The following is a 21,860-nucleotide window of genomic DNA, read 5'->3' on the forward strand; positions in this document are numbered from 1 at the left end:
CAAGCTTTAGGAGCACTGCTATAACCTGGTGTTGTGTAACTTCTGACACAAGAACGACGGAACTCCCATCAACAGTGGCAACCAGAATCATGACCACAATCACTGAAACACCTTTTCCAGAAATGAGACCTGGTCCAGAAAGTGAATTGGTGTTAACGGAAGACAAATGGATTCTGCATGACAATGATCTGTCATGAACTGGTGCTGGTTGTATCAAACTTGACAGGAGTAGGATTCCCAGCATGGTATTCTGATGTAACTTGATAACAGAGAATTAATCTAACAGGTGTTTGAGCAAGGGGCACAGGCACAAGCTTTGAGATAAAAAGATTCTTGATCTGCAGGGGAATCAAGGGTTATGGGGAAAGTGCAGAAAAGTGAATGTGAATAATTCCAGATCAGCTGCCATCCTGTTGAATTTTGGAGTATGCTTGGGGGCCAAATAACTGACTCCTGTTTCTATTTCTTATGATCTTATGATGCAGGCAGCTTAAAAATGTCCTTAGGGAAGGACAAGGCATCTAAACCAAAACCTTATACAATGATCAGGAACTAACAACTAACACAACATTATTGGTATACAATGTTGAGAATCAAGATAAAGCTATTAATTGATTGGTAAAAGCATCTGAAATTTAGTAATGATGCTGTCAGAAGATGAATTTGTTTGGCATATGGGATCAAGGTGTTAGAACAAACAAAAGGAAGTTTAATAGATACAGTGGGCCGGGTTTGTAGTGCTGGGCCGAGTCTGAGCTTCCAACCCAGGGGTGAAAATTCACGCTTTAATGAACAGACTTACATTTGAAGTCACACAATGATTATTAAAAGTTGGTACCAGAAAGTAGGCTATAAATCATCTTTAGAGTCAGAGAATGTGGTAGTGGTTTATTATCAGAGAAAAATAGTGAAAGTTAAAATGATAATTGGAAAAATTTAATCAGTTATTTATTGGAAATTTTAGAACATCGGAATCCTTTGCATAAGGATGGTCAGACTTATGTACCACTAAACTATGGACTTAAATTTTAATTTGGAGGGGTTAAAATGGGCAAGATCTTTGTTGGTAGGAAGGACAACAAGATGGTGCTCAAAATGGACAAAGATCTGGTACTAGTGTAGTTCATGCAGTAATGATGTTTGACAAGGGTCCAGGAAGGTGGTTAAAATATTTATGATTTCATTATGATTCAGGGAAGAAAAAAAAAATCAAGATGCAATAGGGTTAGACCCAGATGGGACGGAATAATAAGACATGTTAAAATGGTGCAGCACTAAACCTCAAGAGCCAAACTCTGACATATTTAAATGATACTGGGAATGTAAATAATCATAAGTTAACTCAGGTTTTATTTTCCTGGATCTGACTTAACAGTCATTAGTGGGACAAACATCTATAACCTATCTGATCAAAATTGGATTATCTATTTAAAACTCCTCTCTGTGGTTGACAGCGAGATTAACCATCTACTATGTAGAACATAGTTCCTTGTTCACAACTTTCATTGATATGATGACATTAACAAGGAACTTCACAGAACCAATAAGACATAACGTGCTACCAATCTTTAAAGAGATCAAAGGATCCAAAAAAAAAGACTCAAAAAAAAACGTAGAACAATATTTGATAAAAGACTGTCGTGAACTTTTGGCTGTGGATAATTCAACACCAAACTGATAGTTAAACAATACATGGGACTATTTGTTCTAGGAGCTAACTCTTCTGCATGATAGCAAAGGAATAAAAAGATAATGCTTATAGTGTAACAAAGAGCTGTTTATTCATTAAACCCCAGTCTTGAAAGAAGCCACAGAATCCAGGGGGATTGGATAAGGGAAGGTGATTGATATACACAAATCAGGCATGAACTGTTATGCAAATTGCAGCCTTTAATGATATGTGCCTTCACACAAATCTTACATTACAGTTAGGTAGTTGTACCTATGTAGCGGTAGCTCAACTGCACACATATTCTATGCATAAGCTTCATCAATAATGGTTCAATTTATATAACTGAATATAGAACATGGAACAGTACAACACAGTACAGGCCCTTCGGCCCAATTTGTTGTGCCGAACTTTTACCTGAAACCTAAGGTCTATCTAATCTCCACCGATACCTTATACTATTATTCATATGCCTATCTAATGGCCACTTAAATGTCCCTAATGAGGCCGACTCCATTACCCTCTCCAGCAATGCATTCTACCCCCTACCACTCTCAGTAAAGAATCTACCTCTGACGTCTCCCCGATTTCTACCTCCCTTCACTTTAAAGGTATGTTCCCTCGTAAAAGCTACCTCCACCCTTCAGAAAAACTCTCTGGCTGTTGACTCTATCCATTTATACCTCTGATCATTTTGTACACTTCTATCAAGTCACCTCTCGTCCTTTGTCATTTTAAAGAGAAAAGCCCTAGCTCTCAACCTTTCCTTGTGAAACCTTCCATCCATTCCAGGCAACATCCTGGTAAATCTCCTTTGCACCTTTTCCAATGCTTCCATATCTTTCCTATAATGAGGTGACCAGAACACGACACAATACTCCAGTTGTGGCCGAACCAGGCTTTTGTATAAGTGATAATGGGAACTGCAGATGCTGGAGAATCCAAGATAATAAAATGTGAGGCTGGATGAACACAGCAGGCCCAGCAGCATCTCAGGAGCACAAAAGCTGACGGTTCGGGCCTAGACCCTTTATCAAAGAGCTGATGAAGGGTCTAGGCCCGAAACGTCAGCTTTTGTGCTCCTGAGATGCTGCTGGGCCTGAACACAGCAGGCCCAGCAGCATCTCAGGAGCACAAAAGCTGACGATTCGGGCCTAGACCCTTTATCAGAGAGCTGATGAAGGGTCTAGGCCCGAAACATCAGCTTTTGTGCTCCTGAGATGCTGCTGGGCCTGCTGTGTTCATCCAGCCTCACATTTTATTATCCAGGCTTTTGTATAGCTGGAGCATAACTTCACGCTCTGAACGCAATCCCTCTGTTAATGAAAGCTAACACACCATATGCCTTCTTGACAACTTTATCCACCTGGGTGGCAGCTTTCAGGAACTGTGAACATGAACCCCAGATCCCTCTGCTCCTCCACACTGCCAAGAATCTTTCCGTTAACCATATATTCTGCTTTCAAGCTTGTCCTTCCAAAATGAATCACCTCACACTTTTCAGGGCTAAACTCCATCTGCCACTTCTCAACCCAGTTCTGCATTCTATCAGTGTCCCTTTGTAACCTAGAACTGTAACCTCTGCATTGTCCACGTGACCCACCTATGTATTGTCTGAACTTGCTAATCCACCCTTCCACTCCTTCATCCAAATCACATACAAAAATCACAAACAGAAGAGGACCCAGAACAGATCCTTGTGGTACACCACTCGTACCTGAGCACGATGTTGAATATTTTACGTCCACTACCACCCTTTGTCTTCTAAGCGTCAGCCAGTTCTGAATCCAATCTGCCACATTTCCCTCTATCCCATGCTTCCTTAACTTCTGCATGAGCCTACCATGGGGAACCTTATCTAACGCCTTCCTTAAATCCACGTATACCACATCCACTGCTCCACCTTCATCCACATGTTTGGTCACCTCTTCAAACAATTCAGTAAGGTTTGTGAGGTACGATCTACCCCTCACAAATCCATGTTGACTATCACGAATCAAACTGTGCCTTTCCAAGTGATCATAAATTCTATCTCTCAGAGCCCTTTCCAATAATTTGCCCACCACTGATGTAAGTCTAACTGGTCTGTAATTTCCATATTCCCTTTTTTGAACAAGGGAATAACATTTGCCTCTCTCCAATCTGGCATTATACCCGTGGACAGTGAGGATGTAAAGATCATTGCCAGAGGACCTGTGATCTCATCCCTCGCTTGCCATAGAATCCTTGGATAAATCCCAGCAGGCCTGGGGGACTTATCTGTCTTCAACTTCCTTAGAATTCCTAGCACATCTTTACTAACATCAACCTCCTCTAGCCTATCTGCCTATTTCACAACGTCTTCCTCTACAACTAGGTCCCTCACAGTTGTGAATACCGAAGAAAAGTATTCATTAAGGACCTCCTATCTCTTTAGGCTCTGTGCACAAACTCCCTTTACAATCCTTGATTGGCCCTACCCTTTCTCTAGTCATTCTCTTGTTCTGCACATGTGTGTAAAAGGCCTTGAAGTTTTCCTTGATCCTATCTGCCAAAGTTTTCTCATGACTCCTTATAGCTCTCCTAAGCCCTTTCTTCAGCTCCTTCTTGGCTAACTTGTATCCCTTTAGAGCCTTTTCCGTTCCTCTTTTCCTAAACCTTACATTAGCCTCCTTCTTCCTCTTAATTAGTCATTCGACCTCTCTCAAGAACCATGTCTCCCTCACTTGACCGCATCTTCCCTGCCTGCTAGGGACAAACATATCAAGCACATGCAGCATGCATTCCTTAAACAATCTCCACATTTCTGCGGTGCTCTTCCTTGACAGCATCTGTTCCCAATTTATGTTACCCAGTTCTTGCCTAACTAAATTGTAATTACCCTTCCCCCAATTATAAACTTTATCCTGCCATACGTATCTATCCTTATTCACGACTATCGTGAAAGAAACAGAGTTATGATCACTACTGCCAAAATGGTGTCCTACCAACAGGTCTAACACCTGGCCCGGTTCATTGCCAAGCACCAAATCCAAAGTGGCCTCTCCTTGCGTCAGTCTATCTCCATACTGTGTCAGGAATCCTTCCTGAACGCACTGGACAAAATCTGCTCCATCTAAACTATTACAACTAAAATGTTTCCAATCAATATTTGGAAAGTTGAAGTCACCCATGATTACAGCCCTGTGACTTCTGCACCTTTCCAGATCTGCCTCCCAATTCACTTTTCTGCAACAATTAGGGGGTCTGTAAAAAAACCCTAAAGTGACTGCTCCTTTCTTGTTCCTGATCTCAACCTAAACTGACTCTGTAGACATATCATTCTTGAACTGCCTTTCAGTAGCTGCTATACTCATCCTGACTAGCAATGCCACTTCCCCACCTCTTTTTCCTCCCTCCCTATTTCTTTTAAAGCATCTAAAGCCTGGAATTTCCAACATCCATTCCTCTCCTCGAGTTACCCAAGTTTCTGTAATGACCACAACATCACAGTTCCAAGTACCCATGTTCTAAGTTCATCTGCTTTATTTCTGATACTTCTGGCATTGAAGTATACACACCTCAAATCATCCTGGTGTCCACAATTATGCTCCATTGACTGCATTTCTTTATAAACCACCTCACTCCCTGTTGTGTCTGTTAGAAGGTGGAATACCTCATCCTCTGAATTATAAATACGGTTCCCCACCCCTGCCAAACTAGTTTAAACCATCCCATACAGCTCGAGCAAACCTCCCTCCCCAGATATTTGTGCCCTTCCAGTTCAGGTGCAACCCATCCTTACTGTACAGGTCCCACCTTCCCCAGAATGTGCTCCAATTATCCACATAATGGAAGACCTCCCTCCTACACCAGCCCTGTAGCCACATGTTTAACTGCACTCTCTCCCTATTTCTTACTTTGTTATCATGTGGCACTGGCAGTAATCCAGAAATCACTACCCTGTTTGTCCTGGACTTCAGCTTCCAACCTAACTCCCTGTATTCATTTTTCACATTCTCAGTCCTTTTTCTACCTACGTCATTGGTACCGATGTGTACCATGACTGCTAGTTGCTCACCCTCCCCCTTATGGATCTTGAAGACACGATCTGAGACATCACAGACCCTGGCACCCGGGAGGCAACATACCATCTGTTCATCTTGTTCGCGTCCACAGAACCGCCTGTCTGTGCCTCTTACTATTGAATCCCCCACTACAACTGCTCTCCTATTCTGTCCCCCCTTCCTTTCTTTACCACAGGGTCAGGGTCAATGCCAGAGACCTGTCCGCTATGGCCTTCCCCTGGTAGGTCGTCCCCCCAAACAACATCCAAAACTGTATACTTATTATTGAGGGAAATGACCACAGGGGATCCCTGTACTGTCTGCCTATTCCCTTTCCCCTTCCTGACAGTCACCCAGCTACCTTTTTCTTGTACCTTGGGTGTGACCACCTCCCTGAAACTCCTCTCTATCACCCCGAGCCTCCCAAATGATCCAGAGTTCATCCAATTCAAGCTCCAGTTCCCTAACATGGTTTTTTGAGGAGCTGGAATGGGTGCACTTCTCGCAGGTGACGTCAGAGAGGATACCAGCAGTGACCCTTACCTCCCACATCCTGCAAGAGGAGCATGGAACTGCCCTAGTTTCCACTCCCTCTACTTGAGATTTCCAGAAGAATTAAAAAAAGCCTTACCTTCCCGAACCTTCAGAGTCTTTTTTGGTTAGAGGAGGGGGATGGGTGGGAAACACCACACGTGTAGTGTTTCGGATTTAGCCAATGCCCGAATTTCTGTTTCTTCCTGGCTCACGTTCCCTCCACACACCTACCACTGAAAACAAGAGGGCCACTTGCTGCACAAGGTAAGTTTTTATACAGGGAGAAACACAAACCACCTTATCTTCCCATCGGCACTCTGGCTGGCGCTGCTGCCACTGAAAACAACAGGGCTGCTTTTGTAACTGTACACACCTTAATTTCTAACTGATTTCAGGAGTATCATTGACTCTAATTTTGTTTTGAGGTCTCTGGTTTGTCATTCTTAGATACTTGGAAGTCCCTGGTTACATCTAACATTCTGCAGATCGACATCTGGTCCCTCTCCACAGATAAGGGTCAGATAATAGCAGGACTACTAACAAACCCTGGAAATTAGACACAATCTGGATTTAGTTTTGAAAAAAATGAAGGTGGACAAGTGGGTGAAGTCATAGTTTATAGATCATATCAGGGGTAGTGGCCACAATTCAGTTAGATTTAATATTATTATGGAAAAGGACAGAGATAAATCAGGAGTAGAAGTTTTAAATTGGGGGAAGGCAAGTTTTACTGAACTGAGAAGTGATTTGGCTGAGGTGGACTGGTCAGGACTGCTAAAGAATAAATCAGCGGTAAATCAGTGGGAGGCACTAAAAAGTGAGATCCTTAGGAACAAAGCAGACATTGCTTCTCCAAAAATATGAATAGTACTGCCAAATCTGGATCCCCATGGTTGTCTAGAAAAACACAAGGGAAGATTAAACAGAAAAAAAAACTCGTCACTGCAGATGGCCTAGAGTAATATAGGAAGTACAGGAATCAAGTTTAAAAAAAACGAAGAAGGAAATCAAAGAAAGGGCATGACAAAATATTTGTAAACAAGGGAAAGGAAAACAAAGATGTTTTACTATAATATAAAGAGCAAAAGCATAAATAAGGGAAAAGTGGGACCAGAGATGAAGGGAACCTGTTTGCAGATACAGAGGATATAGGATGAATTTTAAATGATTTTTTTGTCTCTGTATTTATAAAGAAAAAGAGACGATGTGGATATAGCAGTCCAACAGGAACAGCGTGAAGTATTGGACAAAATAATCATGAGAGGGGAAGCATTAGAGGAGTTGAATCCTGTAGACTGAAAATGGAAATATTGCCAGGGCCAGATGTATTATTATCTAGGATGTTGAAAGTGGTCACGGAGGAAATAGCACATGCTTTGAGGATTATTTTCCAATCTTGACCAGACACAGATGAGGTACTAGAGGGCTGGAGGAATACAAATGTGGTTTTATTGTTTAAAAAGGGTACAAAGGAAATTCCAAATAATTATAGACCAGTAGAGTTACTTTGGTGGTGGCAAAAATTGTTCATTTATCTCATCTTTAAGCACTCATGTCGTCACTTAGAAAGGCATGGACTAGTTTGGAATAGTCAGCACGTCTCTGTTAAGGGAAGGTTGCACCTTACAAATATAACTGGAGTAAGTGACAAGGAGGATTGATGAGAGTAGTGCAGTGGATGTTCATAAGGCATTTGACTAAGTCCCACATGGCAGACTGGCTAAAAAAGTAAAAGGGGTACATGTCAATGTGTCAAATTGGATCTAAAGTAGTCCTAGTGATGGGAAACAAAGGGTAACGGTTGATATAAAAACAGAAATTGCTGGAAGGTACAGCAGGTCTGGTAGTATCTGTGGAGGAAAAGCAGAGTTAACATTTAAGGTCCTGTGACCCTTCTTCAGAACTGGCAATGGTCGATGGCTGCACTTGTGAGTGGAAAGTGGTTTTAAGTTGTGTTTGGTGTTAAGACCCCTGCTGTTAGTTTTATAAAATAACGATTTGGACTTGAACGTGAGGGACAATTGGGAAGTTTGCAAACAACAGAAAAATTGGCTGCATAGTGGATAGTGTAGAATGTAGCTCCAAGCTCCATATGATATAGATACACCAGTGCATTGGGCAGGTAAGAGGCAGATGGAGTTCAGCTCTGATAAGTGTGAGGTCATGCATTCAGGGAGGTCAAAGTAAGGAGGAATACACGTAAAAAGATTTTGCCAGGGTTGGAGGGTTTGAGCTTTACGGAGTGGCTGAATAGATTGGGGCTATTTTCCCTGGAGCATCAGAGGCTAAGGGGTGAACTTAGAAGTTTATAAAATCTTGAGGGACATGGATAGGGTAAAGAGACGAGGTCTTTTCCCCAGTTTAGGGAAAACCAGAGGGTATAGGTTTAAGGCAAGAGTAGAAAGATGTAAAAAGGTCCAAAGGGGTAACTTCTTCATGCAGAGAGAGGGTGGTGCATGTATGGAATGAGCTGCCAGAGGAAGTGGAGGAGGCTGGTACAATTTCAACATTTAAAAGGCATCTGGATAAGTACATGATATGAACAGGAAGGGTTTAAGAGGGATATGGGCCAAATGTTGGCAAATGGGACTAGATTTATCTAGGATATCTGGTTGGTATGGATGAGTTGGACCAAAGGGTCTATTTCTGTGCTGTATATCTCCACAATCAGTAAACGGGAACATACTGAAGAGTAGATGAAATGTCAGATCTCGGCGTCGAGTGCACAGATCCCTAAAAGTAGCAGGTACAGGTAGATAAGGTTGTAAAGATGACATACAAAATGCTGTTCTGCACTGGCAGAGGCATATAATATAAAAGTAGGGATATAATGATGAAACTGTATAGGACAGTGGTGAGGCCACAACTGGAGTAGCATGTGCAGCTCAGGTCGCCACATTACACGAAGGACATAATTGCTCTGGAGACAGTTTACTAGAATGTTGCCTGGACACTGTAGGGATTCTAATTCTAATTCTAAGACTAGAGAAGTGTAGCTATGAAGAGAGATTAGAGGGGTGGGGTTGTCTTCCTTGGAACAGAAAAGTCTGAAGGGTGACATGATTGAGGTACACAAAGTTGTGATAGATAGAGGTACAGTTGACAGGAGGAACCCGTTTCCCTCGGCAGAGAGTTCAAAGACCAGGAATTATAGATTCAAGTTAAGTTGCAGAAAAATTAGAGTGGACATAAGGAAAAGCTTGTTTAATGCAGAGGGTGGAGGGTGTCTGGAACTCTCTGCCTGAGTTGGTGGTAAAGGCAGAGATCTTAAACTCTAGTAGCAAATACCTGGATCTGCACCTTAAGTGCTATAAGCTACAGGGGTGTGGACAGCGTGGGCCAAATGACCCCTTTCTGTGCTGTATCATTTCTGTGGTTCTATAGGAAATATTAGGGTAGGTGGCCAAAGGCCTTCTCAAAGAGGAATTCATGTATTAACAGTAGAAATCAATTTTTTTTAATGACATACACACTCACGTGAAGAAAGTGATATAAAAGGAACTCAACAACGTTCCGAGGAAAGGTCACCGGACCCAAAATGTTAACTCTGATTTTGTCTTCACAGGTGTTGCCAGACCTGCTGAGCTTTTCCACCAACTTCTATTTTTGTTCCTGATTTACAGCATCAGCAGTTCTTTTGGTTTTTAGAAAGAATGGAAAGGGAAAGGGAAAGAAGAGTCAGGAATCCGTCAGTCAGTCTAAAGTCAGAATGTTGCTGATTTCAGTCTTACTCCCAAGACTTAGAGCTCCATTCTAGAATAACACATGTAGACTATCTGGTCATTATTGTGTTGAAGTTTGAGGTAGTTTGCTGTGCACAAGTTATTTGTGCTATTTTAAAACAGTGACCACATTTCAACAGTACTACTTTGGTAGTCTAGTGATCAATGAAGGGGACTGTACAAATTTAAGTTTTTCTTGTTTTCTTAAAATACACACACAGATGTAGTCTAACAGATTAGAAGGCCACCTCTGATATTTTGTCAACTGGGACAGAAAAGTTAAAGTTCAATGATGTTAATTATTTTGTGTATTACATTTGAAATCTTAAAAGCCTGAAAGAGGTTTAAAAACACTGATTACATTTGCATAGTTACCTTACCAGAGGAGCCATGGTCCTATTCAACGGCACAGCATACTTGACAGGCTGAAGGGTTATTCTTGTTCCTATATATAATAGCTTTATCCATTTATTGACAGCTATTCTAAGTTCATAAGCTGCTATTTTAACCACTAATTTGTGCACTTTTCTGATTACTTTCTCTGCCCTTGAATGCTAGTGGTTGGACAACATAACTAATATAGCTTGTGGACTAATTCTTTTTTCTTATTACTTTAAATTATCAGAAACAAACAAGTTACTGTGAACAAAAGTACAGAATGACATGGATAGATTTAGAACTGACTAGACTTCCATGAGCCAATCGTCAGAAATTTCTGTGTGTAGATCAGGAACAGTGCAAAGGAAAATGAGCATAAGGGGATGAAAAAAGTTGTATCACAGGGCCATGTACATCCAGCTGAAATGACAAATAGAATATTGCTTTGATACCTCATCTGAAAGACAAGAACTGATATTGCTGCAGACCCTCAGTGCTGCAGGTCACGTTTACAGAGTGGGACTGCAATCTATTTCAAGAGGGGATGCTGCTTACTTAACTAATACTGACACTTAGCAAAACTGTTTGAAAACAGACCTGAATGCAACCAGAAAAAATGTTGCTATGAAGCAGAATATTTTTTGAGCTGGTGAGGAACTTTGTTTATTGTTTAACCACTAGTAAATGGTGGATGATTTCAAAGTTTAACAAGAACTTCTTACAAAATCATCTTTTGCTCCTAGTCTTCTCTCCCTTTCTTTTTCCAATAATCCTTCCAGGATAGAGCAGGCCTCATCACTTGCTCCAGGCCTCAGCTGCAAAGGCTTGTGAAGGATATATTCATACATCTCAGCAGTATCACGACTGTAGAAAGGAGGCTGCAAAAACAAACATTGATTTTGCTGACTTACTTATTTTAGTTTTGATTATTTCATAATTATCCATTTATAACAAATAATTTCCTCCTCACAGATAGCCATGAACTCTCAGGGCTCTATACAAAATATCTGGTCAATAGCTTCCAGCTTTCTGCCTCCCTCTTTTGTGCAGAATGTTGTTAAATCATCATTTTCCATTCCACTGGAATCCTTGGATATAGGCCATCAGACCTGGAAATTTGCCTGCTTTTAATCCCTGTTTGATTCTTTTTTCTGCGGTGTTGACCTTTAGGTTTCTCCTTTTCTATAATCTCTACATTACACATTATTATTGGGATGGTTTCAGCATCAATGAAACTGAGGCAAAACATTGATTTTGTGTCTCTGCTTTTTCTGTGTCCCTCATTAATAACTCCCCAGTCACATCCTGGAAGAGGCTAAAATTCACTTTAAGTACTGTCTTCCTTTTTATTTATTTTATTTTTAAAAACTTTATTTATAGAAACACTTGTTACTAGTGTTTATATTTTGCACTGGTTGAGACCAAAAGACAACAGAGGGTGTTGCTGAAAAGGATTCTGGGAGGAGTCATCTTAGTCACTGCCCAGGAGTGAACAAAAGGAAGGCAAGTTACAACACTGCGGCCATTTTAAAAAGGGCAGCTTTGTGTTTGAAGTAGTGCTGGGTGTTTAAGTGTAAGCTTTTAAGTGTCGGCTTAAATGAATACCGGGCTTTGGTGACGAAGGCAAGCAGCAGCGAGGTAAGACAGTTGGAGGAGGAGCAAGCTACTGCAGCTGCTCAAGAAACGAGTGTAAAGGAGAAGTAGAAGGAAGTTTAACTGAAGACATAAGCAGCAGGTAATTGATTGGGTAGTGACTGGGGTGTAGTTTTTCTTCTCAATTTCTCTTGCTTTGCTATTGTTGTTAACTTAAGAGTTAAGTCATGGCAGGAGATCTCAGACCCGTGTCATGCTCCTCCTGCACGATGTGGGTATTCAGTGGCCCTTACAGTGTCACAGACTCCTTCACATTCACGAAAAATGTCCAGCTGCAACTCCTGTCTGGCCGCTTGACAGCTCTGGAGCTGCGGCTGAGCACACTTTGGAGCATCCGCAAGGCTGAGGGATTTGTGAATAGCACGTTCAGTAAGTCGGTCACCTCACAGATAAAAATTACTGAGGAAGACAGGGAATGGGTCACCAACAAACAAGTTGGTGAGTAGGAAGGAGGTGCAGAGGGCTCCTGTGGTCATCTCCCTCCAAAACATGTATACCGTTTTGGATACTGTTAGCAGAGATGCCTCACCAGGGAAGGCAGCAGCAGCTGGGTTCATGGCACCAGGAGGGCAGCAGAAAGAGTGGCAGAGCTAAAGTGATAGGGGATTCAATTGTAAGGGGAACACATAGGTGTCTCTGCAGCAGCCAACAAGAGCCCAAGATGGTATGTAGACTCTCTGGTGCAAGGATGTCTTATCTTGGGATTGCTATCAGCGCCACATGCTAATCAGAGTAGGAATGGCAGGGTAGTTAAGATGAATATGTGGCTTGAAGGATGATGCAAGAGGGAGGCATTCAAATTCCTGGGTCATCGGAATGGGTTACGTGGGAGGTGGGACGAATACAAACCTAGACAGGTCTGCACCTAGGCAGGACTGGAACCAAATGTTCTAGGGGGGGGCGTGTTTGCTAGTGCTGTTGGGGAGGGTTTAAACTAAAATGGCAGGATGATGGGAATGAATACAGGAAGTCAAAGGGAAGTGAGGTGGGAACAGAAACAAAGTAAAGTAAGGGAAAAGTGCAAGTGGAAGGCAGAGAAAAAGGACAGCAAATGTCAAAAAATGAGTTTGAAGGCTCAGTGTCTCAATGCAAGTAGCATTTGTAATAAGGTAGGTGAATCAACTGCGTAAAGAGTTATTAATGTATATGACGTAATTGGATCACAGAACCCAGTTCCAGGGTGACCAAGGATGGGAACTCAATGTCCAGGGTTATTCAATTTTCAGGAAATGGAGGTGGGGGAGCATTGCTGTTAAGGAGGAGATTAACACAATAATAAGGGAGAACCTTGGCCTGGATGATGTGGAATCACTAAGAGTGGAGCTGCAGAACACCAAAGGAAAAAAGATGTTAGTGGGAGTTGTGAACAGACCACCAAACAGTAGTTGTGATGTGGGAGGCTGTATCAAACAGGAAATTAGAGATGCATGCACAAAGGGTACAGCAGTTATTATGGGTGACTTCAATGTCCGGATTGATTGGACTAACCAAACTGGTAGCAATGCGATGGAGGAGGAATTTCTGGAACGTATGAAAGATGGTTACCTCAATCAATATGTTGAGGAACCAACTAGAGAACAAGCCATCCTAGACTGGGTACTGTGTAATAAGACAGAATTAATTAGTAACATTGTGGGGAGAGATCCTTTGGGGAAGAGTGACCATAATATGGTAAAATTCTTCATTAAGATGACAAGTGACAATTAAATTTGAAACCAGGATCCTGAACTTAAAGAAAGCTAAATTTGATAATATGAGGTTTGCATTGCCTAGGATAAGCTAGCCAAGGATACTTAAGGGGTTGATGATGGATAGACAATGGTAGACATTTAAAGATAACTGTACATCCTTACCTGGTGTAGGAGTAAAACAGGGAAGGTGGCTCAACTATGGACAACAAGGGAATTCAGAGTTAATGTTAAAGCCAAAGAGGAGGCCTGGGAGAAATTTAAATTCAGCAGAGGAAGACAAAAAGTTTAATTTGGAAAGGGAAAATAGAATATGAAGAACTTATGAAAAATGTGAAATCTAACTGCAAAAGCTTCTACAGATATGAGAAGAGAAAAAGACTGGTGAAGACAATGTAGGTCCCTTGCAGTTAGAATTAGATGAATTTATAATGGACAACAGAGAGATGGCAGACCAGTTTAACAAATACTTTGGAACTGTCTTCACCAAGGATGACACAAGTAACCTTCAAGAAATGCTACTGGACATGGAGGAACTGAAGGAAATCCTTATTAGTCAGCAAGTGGTATTGGGGAAATTGATAGAATTAAAGCCCGATAAAGACCCCAGGGCCTGATGCTCTGCATCCCAAAGTACTCACCGAAGTGGCCCCAGAAATAGCGGATACATTAGTGATCATTTTCCAGCATTCTGTAGATGCTGGAAGAGTTCCAATGGACCAGAGGGTCGGTAATGTAACTTTGCTGTTTAAAAAAAAAGGGGTGAGAAGACAGAAAATGGGGAATTACAGGTCAGTTAGCCTGACATCATTGGTGGGGAATATGACTGACCATTTGGAAAGCAGTGATAGAATTGGTCCTGGTCAGATTCACTAAAGGGAAATCATGCTTGACAAATCTTCTGGAATTTTTTTGTGGATGTGACCAGTAGAGTTGACAACTGTAAATCAGTAAATGTTGTTTATCTGGACTTTGAGTAGGCTTTTGACAAGGTTCCACAAAGGAGTTTATTTAGGAAAATTAAAACTCATGTTATGATAGGTAATGTATTGACATGGATAGAGAACTGGTTGTCAGACAGGAAGCACAGAGTTGTAATAAACAGGTCTTTTCAGAGTGACAGACAGTGATGAGTGGGTTGCCGTAGGGTTCAGTGCTGGGACCGCAGCTGTTCACAATATATATTGACGATTTGGATGAAGGAATTGAATGCAATATCTCTAGATTTGCAAATGACACTAAGCTGGGTGGCAGTGTGTGCTGTGAGGAGGATGCTCGGAGGCTACAGGGTGACTTGGACAGACTGGCTGAGTGGGTAAATACTTGGCAAATGCAATATAATGTGGATAAATGTGTCATTATCCACTTTGGTCACAAAAAAACAAAGCCCACAACTTAGCCATGGTTATCGTTCATACTACCGTTACGATAAAGTCAGGGATTAACACTGGTTCCAAGAATAATGCAGGATGGCACGCCAAGAGCAACCTTACAAAAGCAAAGTGCGTGTCAGCATGGTGAAACTACTAAATAAGAATACTTGGAACAGATGGAGTGGGACAGCCTGTGGGCCCAAAGAAGAGCACAATGGTAGGTAGTCTGAGTCCCGATGTGGTCGGAGGCAATAGCCTCGTGGTATTATTGCTGGACTGTTAATCCAGAGACCCAGGTAATGTTCTGGTGACCAGGGATCGAATCCCACCATGAAGATGATGGAATTTGAATTCAATAAATATCTGAAATTAAGAGTCTAACAATAACCATGAATCCATTGACAATTGTTAAAAAACCCCATCTGGTTCACAAATGTTCTTCAGGGAAGGAAACTGCCATCCTTACCTGGTTTGGACTACATTTGACTCCAGAACCACAGCAATATGGTCAATTCTTAATTACTCTCTGGGCAACTATTGATGGGCTTTAAATGCTGGCCTAGTGAGTGGCGCACTCATCCCAAGAATGATTAAAAAGAAGCCTGTTACAGATGGTGGTCATCAGCTTGTGAACTGGGTTGGGGTCAGCACAGTGCAGGGGAAAACAAGACCACATGTGGAAAGCCTCACTGTGGAGCGACTGCAAGCAATAGAAGGACTATAAGGTCTATCTTTTAACTCTACTTCCTAATTTATACAATGAAGAACTGTAATATAGAACTTCTAGCTTTTTCAAGATTTGCAACTAGGTACTCTGCACCAAAGAACGTACCATGTGTTGCGACATTGTAAACTTTTCACTATACTCCTGTATTTTGTACTTGAGTACACATGACAACTAAATCTAGTTCTAAATAGCCAGTGATAGACAGGACTAATGGATTCCAGAACCAGATCAGGTATGTGCTCTGTAGTCATACTACATCTGGTTGCAAATGGTAATGGACAGTTGTTAAACTGAGTGGAGGAATTGGCTCCAAAATATCCCCTTCCTCAATGAAGGGGGATCCCAGCACAAAGTAAAAAATAAGGTTGAAGAATTTGCAACAATCTTCAGTCAGGAGTGCTGAATGGATGATCTGTTTGGCCATCAGAGGTTCCAAGCATCACAGATAGCAGTCTTCAGCCAATTCAATTCATTCTGCACAATATCAAGAAATGGTTGGAATCAGAGTCATACAGCATGGAAACAGACCCTTTGGCCCAATGAGTCCACGCCAAACATAATCCCAAACGAAACTAGTCATACCTGCCTGCTCCAGACCCATATTCCTCCAAACCTTTCCTACTCATGTACTTAATTTATACCCACATCCACCACTTCATTTAACATGTGGACCAGCTCTGTACACTATGAGCCCCTCATTCTTCTTGAAATCTCTCCTCTCACCTTAAAAACATGTCCCCTAGTCTTGAAATCCCCCACCCTAGGGAAAAGACACCTACCATTAACCCTATCTATATCTCTTATGATTTTATAAACTTAAATAGGGTTGCCTCTCAATATCCTATGCTCCAGTGAAAGAAGTCTCTGCCTGTCTGGCCTTTCTTTATAACTGAAACCTTATATATCCGACAACATGCTGGTAAATCTCTTCTGAACCCTCCCCACCTTAATATCCTTCCTAAAGCTGGGCGACCAAAATTGGACACAGCATTCTAGAAAAAGCTTCGCCAATGACCTGGACAACATCAATATAACATTCCAAATCCTATACTGAAAGGATTCAGCAATGAAGGCAAGTGTGCCAAACACCTTTTTACCCAACCTGTCTACGTGTGATACAAAATTATGTACCTTAACCCTTACGTCTCTCTATTCTACAACACTACCCTATCATGAATTGTACAAGTCCTACACTTGTTTGTTGTACCAAAATGCAATACTTCATCTGCCATTTCTCAGCACATTGACCTATTTCAACAAGATCCCTTCGTAATCTTAGAAAACTTTCTTCACTGTTTACTGAGCTACCAATTTTGGTGTTGTTTGCAAACTTACTAACCATGCCTTCTATATTCTCATCCAGATTGTTTACATAAATGAAAAAGAAAAGACAACCCAGAACTGATCCCTGTTGAACACTGCTGGTGACAGGCTTCCAGTCCAAAAATAACCCTTCACCACCACTCTCTATCCTGCCATTAAGCCAATTGGCAAGCACCCTGAATCCTATGTGACTTGACTTTACTAATTAGTCTATCTTGTGATCCTTATCAAAGGCTTTACTAAAGTTCGCAGAAACAACGTCTACTGCTGTGCCTGTTTCAGTGTTTTTTTGGCAACTTCCTCAAAAAACTCAATCAAGTTTGAGAGAGACAATTTTCCTCACACAAAACCATGCTGACTATGTCTAATCAATTTTTGCTTCTCTAATTGTCCATAAATTCTAACTTTTAAAAATCACCTTCAACGATTTACCCACGGGGTACACCAAAGGCTACGGGCCCTGAAAACATTCTGGCTATAATACTCAAGACGTGCTCTCCTGAATTTGCAACATTCCTAGGCAAGCTGTTCCAGTGCTGTAAAGTAATGAGAGAGTTAAGTTTTATTGAAAATCTGGCAGTTTTACGATATTGGTTCTAATACGAACCCATTTCATAATGGACTGTAAGTGAATTTTAATTCTCAACCTCTGGATTACTGAACAAATACACCACACTACTGTTTCCAAGATGATGAATAGGCTGACAACAACTACCTTCAGGAGTAAAACAAAAATACTGTGACACCATTCACAACAATTAAAAAAAATGGTAAACGTTCAATAAAATATGCAATTACATACCAAGCCATACAGCATTTCAAATAGAACAGAGCCAAGGCACCACCAATCAACTGTGTTATCATAAGGTTGCTTTCTGAGCACTTCTGGTGCAAGGTACTGAAATACAAAGAAATAAATGCACCTTAAGAAATAGCTTTAACTTGGCATTGTTACCTTAGTCAATTGTGCATTTTCTCTGGTTCATGACAAACCTTTTTTGGAATAGGTTGAGCTAAATGTCCATTTCCTGCTCTACCTTTCTGGTGAATGATAAAGATACAAATTATACTGTCCAGAAAAGGGAAGGAGTAAGCAGGCTAAATCTGTCAATGTTTCCAAGATCCAACAATGACCTAAAAATAAAATATGACTGAGCTTCCTGTTGAAACTGAGCTAGGGATGTTTTAATCAGATTGCTGTGTCTCTCCACAGTTTAAAGAGGGAACCTCAAACCAAAATCATTATCAAAGACCCAATGCACCCCGATGATGATCTCCTACAACATCTTCCATCAGACAGAAGATACAGAAACCTGAACACACACCACCAAATTTTTTTCAGCTTTTTCCTGACTATTAACTTGACAAATAGACTCTCCAGCCTCAAATAATGCTGATCTTGCTAGCGTTGATCTCACATAGCACACACCCTGTGCAATTTAACCTGTGTGTCTCTGTCTAAGTCTTTCTGATCTGTACATCTTTACTTACTGCCCATAAAGAAAGTTTTTCTCTATGCTTCGGTACATGTGACAATAAATCAATTGTCAAAGTCCTTATGAACCAATAGAATTTCCTCAACTAAATGTTTCATAAGGATTTTAATCTCAAAAGATGCATATTTTAAAAGATAAGTGTTCCTGAAACTTAAGTATTTTAAAAACCTGAATACATGGAAACATTGGCATTCATCAATTGTTCAATTAAGGAAAATTACAGGTTACCAAACAGTTCCTTAAAAATTTGATAACATTTGATCTCCATTTCTGCTATCCATTTTGGATCAATTTATTGGCTGGGATGATGCACCAATTACTTTCTCTTTAGTGCACCCGTCTCCAGAAAAAAAGTTGAAGATCCACCTATAAACCTCTGCTTATGCTTGCCCAAACAGATGTCAGCGTGGCCAGTAGATTTGACTGGAGAACACAGCAAAGACAAAAGGAGCAGCAGTGGCCCAAGAACACAGCAGGGATAAATCAGAAAATTACATTACAACACAAGGAGTCACTTGAACTGATAAACTTTTAATTTAAATTAACTATAAAGCAAGACCAGATAAGTTGTTATAAAAACCAAAACTGATTTAATCGTTTATCCAAGCGTTTCAATAATCAATCAAATCTAAGGGATAAAGTTTAAATAACAAGGGATACAACACTAAAGGGCTCTGAAAGTTTCAGTAACTTAAAATCAGAAATGTATAGATAAATGGTTTATTAAAAGTTAAGCTAATCTCCCTGCATAATAAAGCAACATAGTAAAAGGGAAGCAGTCAATTGTTGAGTAACTGGCAAGTTTTTATTTTTGTTTTTGGGGACTTATCTGAAATAAACATGATTGTTTAATAGAAACAGTCGTGACAGAACACATTTGTCCAAGTGTTAAATGGTATGTCCTGCTTCATGTGGGAACTTCAGGATGCTTCTCAGGTCCTGAACAATTACTTACGCAGGAAAGATCATCAGCTGGAACACATCAAACTTCTGATTTTGAAACCCGAGTGGCAGCTGGTATCCATCTAACAGGCTGAGAATTTTATGGATAGCATGTTTCCAGATGTGGTCATCCTCTAGCCTCAGAAAATGCAAGCGTTGGTGGTGGTTGGGGGGGGGGGGGGGGTGTTGCGGAGGGTGATAGCCAGACAGTTGAGTAGGATAAAGCAGGTAATATACTTTGTGCATTATGCTCTCCAATTGGTATCCAGTTTGGAATATGGTTGATGGCTACTCTGAAGTGTGCAGCCAGACCCAAGTCCATGACAAAATGACAGACCCAGAAGGAAGGCGTTGGGAGTAGGAAGAGCGGGGAAGACACAAAGCAGTACAGGGATACAAAGCTTGGGGGATTTTATAGGAAGGGGAACAGACAGGCATTTTTGTGGCCAGGGAGACAATGGCTGTATCCCTAATAGTTAGGTCAAGGATGACATCAAACAGCTGCTAAACTCTGAGTGGACTAGGAGAGGAACCAAAGATTGAGGTCCCTATCAGCACCAACGCAGGTAGAAACGGAGACAAGGTCCTGCAGGCAAATTTTCGGAATCTAAGAATGAGTCCAGGACGCAGGCCTGAAATAATGTAATCTCTGTATTACACTCAGCATCACAAGCTAGTGAGCGTAGAAAGGAGGAGAATAGAGCAGATGAGTGTGGGATCAGAGAGAGGAGACGTGGAAGAGCATTGGATCCTTGGCTTATTGGGACTGGTTCTGCCAAGGTGGAAATTATACATACTGTACCTCAACAGTGCTGTGACCAATATACTGGTGAGACTGTTTGCTAGCGACAATGGGGAACGTTCAAACAGACTACTAGGTTGATGGAAATGACAATGTTCCCTTAGAAAGCAGCAACAAAAAAGTAAGAAATGGCAGAGCTTCGGTGGACTCAGAATAACAGGGGATGCATGAAGTCAAAATTAAGTTACAAAAATTGTTGAGCTTCTGGCATACATAGGCAAGCAGAAATATAATGCTACGATAATTCTGGAGTCATGGCTCAGTTAAGGGCAGGACTGGATACTAAGTATTACTGGATTCAAAGAATTTTGCTATTATACTGCTGGATGAATTATACATGGAACTAGTTGATAGCATAAAGACTATAAAGGAGTAATCGTGCAAAGAAAATAGCAGATAGATGCAAACACAACAGTAATTTGCATGAGGGTCTTTTATTTATCATAACAAGTAGATTAGGACAGTAATATGATCAAAACAGAGGGGTTTAAACAGTTTACAGAAGTGAGTTTAAGAGAAGAGAACTCTCTTTCAGGACCAACTCCTGATAAGGGAGACTTGTCTTATAGGAAGAGATTGAACAGTTTAGGTCTTTACTCGGTAGAATTCGACAGAATGAGGGGAGATCTAATTGAGTCATACAAGATGCTAAAAGTCATTGACAAAAATGGATTGGAGTGGATGCTGTAAATCACTCAAGAGATAGCAAGAACTTCAGATGCTGGAGGAACACAGCAGGCCAGGCAGCATCAGATGAGCAAGAAAGTTGATGTTTCAGGTCAGGACCCTTGTTCAGGGCTTAAGGGTCCTGACCCAAAATGTCAACTTTCCTGCTCCTCCTTTGCTGCCTGGCCTGCTGTGTTCCTCCAGTTCCACACTGTGTTGTCTTAGAGTGGATGTTTCTCTTGTGGTGCAATCTAAAGCGACAAGTTATAGGTTTAGAATAAGGGATAGCAGATTCAAAACAGAGATAAGGGGGAATTACTTCTCTTAAAAGGGTCCCAAATCTGTGAAATTCATGACCCTCAGAGTGTGGTAGACACTAGAACACTGAATAAATTTGAGAAGGAAATAAACTTTTAATTTTTAAGGGTTGAAAAGGTATGGGGAGCAGGCAGGAAAGTGGAGTTGAAGCAGAACGGAGATCAACTATAATCATATTGAATGGCAAAGCAGACTCAAGGGTCTGAATTGCCTGCTCCTGGTACTTATATTCTGGGAGACATTTCTAGATTGGATTCCAGGGAATGAAATGGGCCAAGCAGATCAAGTGAAGCAGGCGAGGATTTGGGGGACAATTATGACAATTGTATAAATGCTTGCATTTATGATAGAATGAAGAGGAGCAAACCAAAATAAAAACAGTTGGGTGAGGGCCAGTTTCAGTGGGGTGCGAATGGATTTGGCTCAGATGAACTGGAATCATAGGCTGACCAGCAAAATTGTAACCAAGCAATTGTTTGTCTGTCAAGACGAGATAGTTTGGGTACTGTTTAAGTACATTCCCACAAGGGGGAACAGTGGTAAA

General features: G+C 41.1%; 1 protein-coding gene across 5 annotated transcripts in view; it reads right to left on the reverse strand.

Annotated features, from left to right (window-relative positions):
* sgk3 (serum/glucocorticoid regulated kinase family member 3) overlaps window positions 1-21,860 on the reverse strand; it is a 79,112-nt gene that overhangs the window by 5,128 nt on the left and 52,124 nt on the right. For all 5 annotated transcript variants that reach the window (XM_048529817.2, XM_059645891.1, XM_048529814.2 and 2 more), the window contains 2 exons: window positions 17,895-17,990; window positions 11,051-11,206 (listed from right to left, as the gene is read on the reverse strand). In XM_048529817.2, the coding sequence (XP_048385774.1) occupies window positions 11,051-11,206; window positions 17,895-17,990 (252 nt within the window). The remainder of the gene's footprint in view (window positions 1-11,050; window positions 11,207-17,894; window positions 17,991-21,860) is intronic.

This window comes from Stegostoma tigrinum, chromosome 5 (genome assembly GCF_030684315.1).
Source record: "Stegostoma tigrinum isolate sSteTig4 chromosome 5, sSteTig4.hap1, whole genome shotgun sequence".
NCBI classification, from domain to species: Eukaryota; Metazoa; Chordata; class Chondrichthyes; order Orectolobiformes; family Stegostomatidae; genus Stegostoma; species Stegostoma tigrinum.